Below are 9,008 nucleotides of genomic sequence, written 5' to 3'. Positions count from 1 at the left end.
CACTACTGAGTAATGCCCATCGGACCCCAGCAGCCCCACCGCACACACTGGAGGTAGATATTACTGTATATTTAATATTTCACATAAGGTTGCATATCAAAGTCATTGGACTTATGGATGACCAGAAGCCCTGACACTGTTCAATTTGATACAGTAATGTGAAGGTCCACCCACATGGCAGAGAGGGGTTCACACTCCCTCCCTCCCTCAGACTCACTCCGTCTGTAGGCCTAGGCAGCCCAGGCACAATGGCCATCCCCACTCCAGCACTCCCCTCAAGCGGAAGGCTAAATCTGTCACGCCCCAGAGTCCATTGTTCTGCCCTGCCACTTGGGGGAACGCGACAGCTTTAGCCATAATTAGGGGAGAGGGGCCGGGCTTTGTCATTCTCCCCATGGGCTAGGGGGAAGAAAGGAGCACTTGTAATGTCTGGCAGGTGTATACGCGCAAGGCCCATCCACATTCAAACATGAATAATATACAGCAGTGTAGGCTTCTGAGGGGAGGATGGCTCAAAATAATGGCTGGAACGGAGCGAATGGAATGGCATCAAACACATGGAAACCATGTTTGATGAATTTGATACCATTTCACCTATACTGCCCCAGCCATTACCACAAGCCTGTCCTTCCCAAAACTTGCCACCAACCTCCTGTGATATACAGTACTTTCAAAGGGCCAGGAGGCTGTTACTCAGCGTATACTGAAGAGTGTCCAACAGTGCCACTTGGCTACTTCGAGTTAGACCACCATGTGATCAGGGCACTCCTCCTCTAAGTGTTATTATTAGGTGGTCCATGTTATAGCCTTGATCTAGCAAGACCAGTGGTGCCTTGGACTAATTCTCAAGGCCCAGCATGTCTGCTTGTCAGACATACAATGAACATTGTCTTTACCATTTATGTCGTTTTTTATATATAATGATAAGATATGAAAACATTAGTGGCCCTACCTCTAGGTAGGTTTCACAATTCCCATTCCAATGATTTGTCTCTAATCAAGGAAAATTTTATTTTTACATAGACTTTCACTTCTGTTTTGCCACTATATTTCTCAAATAATGTGGTAGATTAAACTTGAAATGAGTGGGAGGTGAAAATAGTCCAACCAATCAGAGAGGAAGTCCGTTTGAGATACTCGCCGCCATTGGATCACATTCCAAATAGCACGGGCCAATGGTGGGGGCGGTTTATTTCCTATTCACTTCCCGCATACAAAGCGATTAAAGTGTGTACTGTGTGCTTGCTGCAGTGGTAATAGCGACCGAACAAACAGAAGAAAGCACGTTAAAACCTTGGAATGATTGCATTGCTTGTGTAACTTCTACTGATGTAACGGGTGCGTATTTCCACGGAATATTTGATTCATGTTGCCTCGGCAGAGAGGATATGAAAGGGAAGGTTGTTTGGAGCATTGGAACAAAAGGGTGTTCTTTCGCTCCGTGTTGACCATTGTCGGGGCGTTTGAATCAGTTAGATCAGATCCCCTATATTTGTAATTTCTTGTGGCAGGTTTCTCAATTTAAGTTAATGTTAAAATGTGGTCACATTTACTTTTCAAGCAGATGTCGACGAAACATTTGCTTTTTGTTATAATGGATTAACGATACGAATTTGGGATAATCAAATTGCGTAATATCATTTAGTTGTTACAGTACACATTCATTGTATGAAATACAACTAATTGTTTTTTTGTTGGCCTAGGTGTAGAATTAAGTGGGAAGAAAAGTAAACAAACAATTTACTAAGTGGTCCAGATATTCTGCTGAAAATATTCTCCACTGTATAAAATGTTAACAGATTAATCAACGACATGAGTGGTCATTCACTTTGAACTATTTTATTTTTGTAAACATCAGTACCGACTCTTTCATGATGTCAGTCATTTGCCATATCAATATATAATTTTATTTACTCGCGTTCAAATATTATTATTCCCAGCAGGTAAGGGAGACGCTGAGGGGCTGAATGCGCAACCAGGTGCAGGCTCGCTTCCAGTCATGACCTCGGGGAATGGGAACAATGCGCCCACGGTGACCGGCAGCACCCCTCATAATGGCGAGACCAAACCGCCCCAGGCAATAGTGAAACCCCAGATCCTCACCCACGTCATTGAGGGATTTGTGATCCAGGAGGGAGCCGAGCCTTTCCCTGTAAGTAGTAGGATAATGAAGAAGCTTTCCACCCACTGGGCACATGGCTGTTCAGAAACACACACAATATGTAAGGTGGGCTTTCAAGTGAACCATAAGGACACCGTTAGCCCTGTCCACGAGAAGGAGTGCACTTCCCTCTAGTGGACAACATTTGACTAAACCCTCCATTCTGTACTGTTCAGCATTTTACTATGGGGGTAAAGCAGCATGTCTAAAGTGTCTGTCCTTTCAGGTGGAACGTCCGTTGTCATTGCTGATCGAGAACCTGAAGAAACACAAACAGCAAATACTTTCCGACTCAGAGAAAACGACCTCCTCCAACAGCACCACAGACTCTGAGATGGAGGACTTATCACACCAAGGTAAAGGGCCAGCCTGGAGGACATAGGGCTGCACAATGAATCAAATTCACATCCAAATTGCAATACTGACATGTGCAATATCCATATTGAAAGAGATCATATCGCATGCAATATTTTGTTTACTCCGTTTTTTTGTCTCTCCCTCTTCTTGCGGCTGCTTCTCACACATATAAAGCCCTCCCCACTGTCACTCAAGCAGTGTAGTTCTTCATCGCTGTTAGATACACTATAAATTTGCACGATGTTCTTATAGGTCAAGTGCAGTCAACACATTGTTCCAAACAAGAACGATTCTACTTTTTGTTTTAATGTAAATGGCTATTTATGATTCCAGTTCACCCAAGTATTGGTCACATACACATATTTACCAGATGTTATTGTGGGTGTAGCGAAATGCTTGTTTTCCTAGCTCCAACAGTGCAAAGTATCTAGCAATACACCAATCTAAAAGTAAAATAAAGTAATTAAGAAATGTATAAATATTAGGATGAGCAATGTCAGAGGTATTGTCTAAAATACAGTAGAATAGAACACAATATATACATATGAGATGAGTAAAGCAGTATGTAAACATTTATTAAAGTGACTAGTGTTCCATTATTGAAGTGTACAGTGATTCCATGTAGGGCAGCAGCCTCTAAGGTGCAGGGATGAGTAACCAGGTGGTAGCCAGCTAGTGATGGCTATTTAAGTCTGATGGCCTTGAGAGAGAAGCAGTTTTTTTTTGCTTTGATGCACTTGTACTGACCTCGCCTTCTGGATGTGAACAGGCCGTGGCCCGGGTGGTTGATGTCCTTGATGATCTTTTTGGCCATCCTGTGACATCGGTGCTGTAGGTGTCTTGAAGGGCAGGCAGTGTGTCCCTGGGGATACGTTGGGCAGACCGCACCACCCTCTGGAGAGCTTTGCGGTCGGTGCGGTTGCTGTACCAGGTGGTGATGCAGCCTGACCGGATGCTCTCAATTGTCTTTCTGTAGAAGTTTGAGGGTCTTAGGGGGGCCAAGACACATTTCCTCAGCCTCCTGAGGTTGAAGAGGCACTATTGTGCCTTCACCACACTCTGTGTGGACCATTTCAGATTTTCAGTGACGTGTATGCTGAGGAGCTTGAAGTTTTTCTCCTACACTTTTAATTTTGTTGAGGGAGAAGTTATTTTCCTGACACCACTCTGCCAGGGCCCTTACCTCCCCTGTAGGCTCTCGTCATTGTTGGTAATCGGGCCTATTACTGTTGTCGTCTGAACTTGAGGATTGAGTTGGCCACGCAGTCATGGGTGAACAGGGAGTACAGGAGGAGGCTGAGCATGCATCATTGTGGGGCCCCCGTGTTAAGCATCAGTGAAGTGGAGAATATTGTTTCCTACCTTCACCACCTGGGGTTGGCCCGTCAGCAAGTCAAATCCCAATTGCAATATTTGGTTACATTTTTTATAATAATGATTATTTTGCCCTTATTGTGCAGCCCAAGGAGGACATCTTGCTTGGCCCACTCTAAAACCAGAACTACAAGTTTCTCATTGTGTCATTGGCTACCTGGCTTCATAATCTCACTTCAGCTGGAATTTCATTGGCTCATTGTTGGCACAAATTGGCACTTTGATAAGTGCCTTGATATTTGGCACATACTGTACAAATGTCTTTGTATACCTTTTTTTATTTATGTGTCAAATCAGCCAAATGTCTGAGCCATGTAACCATGCCACTCACTGCCTGCCATGTCAACTGGGATTCAGTGTTTATACCAACTGTATTTTTTTACCATTGCATCCCTGGTTTCCATTTGTTGATGTGTATCTGTTTTGCTGGGCAGAGCTGAAGCAGCAGGAGGAGCCCACCCTGACGTGTGAGCTATGTGGCAGAGTGGACTTTGCCTACAACTTCAAGAGATCCAAGAGATTCTGCTCCACCGTATGTGCCAAACGGTATGGCCTGGGTAGAGAACATGCTGGGACTGAAATCTGAGGTGTATTCATTAGGTACCAAATGGAAGGATACAGACTGCAACAGGGAGGGACTATTCGAAACAATTTCCTTTTCCCATTGTAAAACATTTTCCTTAGGTGTGGTCTAATGCAGTGGTTCACAAACTGTAGGGGGCGTGCCCCCTAGTCCAGCTTTAAACTTACTCTTGAAAGTTGTAATAGTAGAATGTGCAATTTCGAAATTGGCTAGTGCATCATTTCCTCTTGTCATGTTAGTTATTGTATACGTTAAGTTAAATAGCTCTATCAGAAATGTCCAGATCAACTAGCCCATGTCAGCAGTTTTTGTCTTTTTTTTTTGTCACTCAAATACAGTACCACATGAATACACTATAGACTTGGCAAAATGTATAGAATTGCAAGAAGATATTTGCACCCCATAACGATGTGTAAGAATTGCACTAAATAACCTTCAAACATCAACAAGTTGTCATGAACAGTGCTTGTGCCCATAGAAATAGACATGGTGTGTGCAGGGTGGAAGCAGGATTTTTTCCAATATTGGAAGGGGGGCCTAGAGTGGAAAAGTTTAGGAACCCCTGGTCTAAATAATACAATGCAGGCTTTCTGAATGACATGTTGGGTCAGCAGTTGTTGCTGTAGTAATTATAGCAGTAGTACACATTTATATGTGCAGAAATAACAAATAAATGGCTTGTTCTTTACTTTAGCCTATAATTTGTTTCTCTGACAAATGTAGACCCACAATTAAATGGCTTGCTCAGCTTCTGACATACTTGATTACCCAAGCTACTTGTTGATACATTGTCCATTCTCCACCCCCACACACAATTTCATTTTTGTGCAGGTATAATGTGGGCTGTACAAAGCGAATGGGCCTCTTTCCAAATCGACAAACCACCATGGAGAAACTGAAGAAGCAAAGAATGTTGGATGGAAACCAACAGAACTCAAGTTCAGAAACCAAAAACGGGTGAAATGGCACTGTTCAAAATATAGAGAATAAATGCAGTATGACTTTAAAAATGTATTTCCATTGATGCCCTCTTTGCAAGGCAGGTTGAAGCAGGACCTGTCCTATATGATCACTTAAAAGCTAAACCCTTCCTGTGCTTTCAGACTCCCACCACTGGCCAACAAACTGGGGGTGGATCGTTGACGTCCAGCCACCCCTCTCACGGGGAGTCCAGCCAGTGTTCGGACATGTCTAGCTACGAGGGTCCTCCTTCGCCCCCCCTGTCTGCTGCCAGCTCCGGTGTTCACAGGCCCCAGGTGGACAGAGGGCCCGAGCACATGGAAGGCTGTGGACCAAACCTCACAAAGCACTTCCTGCCCAGCGATCCAGCCAAGTGGAACGTGGAGGACGTCTACGGGTTCATCTGCTCTCTGCCAGGTTGGCATTGCCACATTTTCCACATACCCCAACAGATGCTTAATATCAGCCAAAATGGTGGAGTAGCAGCCCCATACAGCAGTGGTCACCAACCTTGGTATTGGAGATGTGCAGGCTTTTGTTTTAGCCCTGTAGTAAAACACCTACTTCAGCCAACAAACTTAGTTCAAATCCAAATGAAATCAAACTTTATTTAGAGGTTGAAGTTAATGTTTATTTTGCACATGATACAGCAGGTGTAAAACAGTACAGTGAAATGCTTGCTTCCAATCTCTTTCCTAGCAATGCAGTGGCTGTTTGATTTGTTCCCAGGTTGCCTGGCGATAGCCGAGGAGTTCCGCTCCCAGGAGATCGATGGCCAGTCCTTGCTGCTGCTTAAAGAGGACCACCTTATGGGCACAATGAACATTAAACTGGGGCCCGCACTCAAGATCTTTGCCCAGATCAGTGTGCTGAGAGACTCGTAGCCCCTCTCTGGAGTCGCTACACACTGTCTTTTTCTGCAATGTTCTCTGTCCTCAACTCCGACCATGCTCAAGCCTACTGCTGTTGCAGGTGCGTTGCAGGGTGGTGGCGGATGGACGACGGTTGTGTCTCTGTCCCATAGAAGATGATGGTCCACAGGATATTGACAGCGCTATTGAATTTTAGAGCTTTGACTCTGGACTGTCTCCCATGCCATGCAGGAACGGTTAGCTACTGTATGAGTTGTACTGTGGATGTTGTACTGTGCACAAGTAGCTCACCCAGCCAGACTCCAAGTGGACAACGTGGTACTTAAGTAAGGAAATGCCATTACTAGTAGTCAGTTTCTAACAACTGTGAGGTAGTTGCATCGTATAACTTTTCCATAGATAATATATTTTTGGTTCTTGCCTGGAAGTTGGTGTTTAGGGCATTTTGGTCTTGGTGGAAAGTGATTGAAAACCTGCCTAGGACTGTATTTTACAGTTCATGCCTTGGAATGTTGTAATTAAGTATTTTATATATATATATATATATATATATATATATATATAAATTCAACAAAATATCCTCAAATAATTGCATCCTTTAAAAAAAAAAAAGATAAATGTTTGTCTGGTATTTTCTCTACAGAAACAGTGTTTTGAGGATTGTAAATTGGAATTACTTTGTTTACTTTCTCAATATTCTTCCTACTTCTGCGAAGGCCATTTTCAAAGGGACAAGCTGTAACAATATGTAATTGTCTGTCCTAACTGGCCTCAGTCGTGACCCTGGCCTCCAGAAATCAGGGCTAATAGAAATGGATTTACTGTTATGAACTCTGTGTGAAAGCCAGAAAAAGTAACTCTCATTCCAACTTTGAATTATTCTGTGTGATGTACTATTAAGGTTTAATTTGGCAGGAACATTGTGGAGGGACATTCATTTTCCCTCACCTGTTGTGGATGAAATACCTCAGTGACATTTTGAATAGACTGGTGGGTTAAAATGATAAAGGAATCGATTTACCAGACCATCACCATTCCATTTTGTACTCTGTATTGAATTAAAGGGTTAGTTCACACAAGGAAAAGCAGGTGTTATTAGATTTAAATCGCTCTGAATTTAGTTTATTTTGGTCATCACTGCAACATGTCTAGTAGGCATTTATAGACTATTGAAGCCTGTTGTAACGCTTAAACCAAAGCAGCATCATTTATCTGATGTTTCGCATTAGAAACTCACACGTTTTTCAAGTTCTAAACTTGTTGGTTGAGTATTTGTAGTTATGGAACTAGTTCTCTCATACCACATTTTGTACTTAAAAAATAAACATTTAAATGGTATGTGTTTACTCTTCTTCACCAGACCATACTGTCATTTATTACAAATATATTCAATTGTGACAAATCCAGATAAAGATTTGACTGTTTGAATGTTTAATTGAAATACATTTTGAGTGGTGTATCCCATACAAATAATCAGTTAATAAGAACTATTCAACTGGCTGATTTAAAAATAGAAACATCTTTCACAAATATGCTCCTCTACTGTATTATCAAAATAAGACATGTGAGAACAGCAATTGAAGATTAATATTTTTCAATCAGACATATTATGGAAGAAGCTGACAATTTGTATAGAAAAATAATATATCTAGAATGTCTTATTTTAGAAAGGTTGGCAGCTGTCTATTTCAACAGCCAGTACAAGCAGCAAACATGCAGATCTCAGAGTCATGAGGATGGGCAGCCACAAATGTTCACAACCATTCAAATTACCACAGATTATTCTTCAGTATTTACACAAGCATACACTGTATTATTATTGGTGCTCACAAGATTACAGTAAGAATCCACTAATCAGCAAATGAACTAGACAACACTATTAGCCTTTTGAAGATAAATGTGAAAATACCAATGTTTTCAGCCAATCAATCCTCGGGTTACTCCCTCTTCTCGTGACTCCCACAAACTTCCTTTAAAATTAGTCTGGGAGCTTAGTTGCTAATTAGCATGGTTTCCAACTTGGACCCCAAACTGCGGATCCCTGATCCAGTTTTAGTCATGAGTGCCCCTAGTGGAAAATGTTATGGAGTGCAGCTTCAACTCACCTAGCCTGGTACAAAGGCATGAATTCTTCGGTTAGAGAAGACTTGGCACACACACACTGTGTTGGTCTGCGCCAAATGAAGATTCTGCTTAACGGTCCCTTCACTTCCAGAGAGAATATGAAGTCTGCTTCCTATGGAGAAAATAGAATACAAAAATGGATCATTGCAGCAGCATCATGTGCATAGTAGTGCCCAACTCACTCTCTAGGAGTGGTTTTGGAAAAACCGCAACAGAGAAATACAATGCATTCGGAAAGTATTCAGACCCCTTGACTTTTTTTCACATTTTACGTTACAGCCTTACTCTAAAATGTTCCTCATCAATCTACACACAATACCCAATAATTACAAAGCAAAGACAGGTTTTTATATTTTTTTGCAAATTTATAAAAAATGTAAAACAGCTTATTTGTGTAAGCATTGCAAAAAAATAAAAATAAACTGTTTTTGCTTAGTCATTATGGGGTATTGTGTGTAGATTGATGAGGGGGGAAACTATTTAATCCATTTTAGAATAAGTCTGTATCGTAAGAAAATGTGGAAAAAGTCAAGGGGTCTGAATACTTTCCGAATGCACTGTCTATACTCATTGATTT

General features: G+C 41.9%; 1 protein-coding gene across 1 annotated transcript; it reads left to right on the top strand.

Moving 5' to 3' along the window:
- Window positions 1-1,245: 1,245 nt before the first annotated feature.
- Window positions 1,246-7,663, top strand: LOC115102213 (polyhomeotic-like protein 2). Its single transcript, XM_065005368.1, has 7 exons — window positions 1,246-1,338; window positions 1,941-2,152; window positions 2,388-2,517; window positions 4,327-4,438; window positions 5,307-5,429; window positions 5,575-5,852; window positions 6,165-7,663. The coding sequence occupies exons 2-7, from the start codon at window positions 2,000-2,002 to the stop codon at window positions 6,317-6,319; spliced, it is 951 nt and encodes a 316-aa protein (XP_064861440.1). The 5' UTR covers window positions 1,246-1,338; window positions 1,941-1,999; the 3' UTR covers window positions 6,320-7,663.
- Window positions 7,664-9,008: the final 1,345 nt, after the last annotated feature.

This window comes from Oncorhynchus nerka, linkage group LG20 (assembly GCF_034236695.1).
Source record: "Oncorhynchus nerka isolate Pitt River linkage group LG20, Oner_Uvic_2.0, whole genome shotgun sequence".
Classification (NCBI taxonomy): domain Eukaryota; kingdom Metazoa; phylum Chordata; class Actinopteri; order Salmoniformes; family Salmonidae; genus Oncorhynchus; species Oncorhynchus nerka.
This window is presented reverse-complemented; position numbering and strand designations above follow the sequence as displayed.

What these genes read in the sequence shown, in the direction of transcription:
- LOC115102213 (XM_065005368.1), top strand. Translation starts at nt 2,000, where the DNA reads ATGACCTCGGGGAATGGGAACAATGCGCCCACGGTGACCGGCAGCACC. An exon ending in AGGGAGCCGAGCCTTTCCCT is followed by an intron (nt 2,153 to 2,387) that starts GTAAGTAGTAGG and finishes CTGTCCTTTCAG; the next exon opens with GTGGAACGTCCGTTGTCATT. An exon ending in TCCACCGTATGTGCCAAACG is followed by an intron (nt 4,439 to 5,306) that starts GTATGGCCTGGG and finishes ATTTTTGTGCAG; the next exon opens with GTATAATGTGGGCTGTACAA.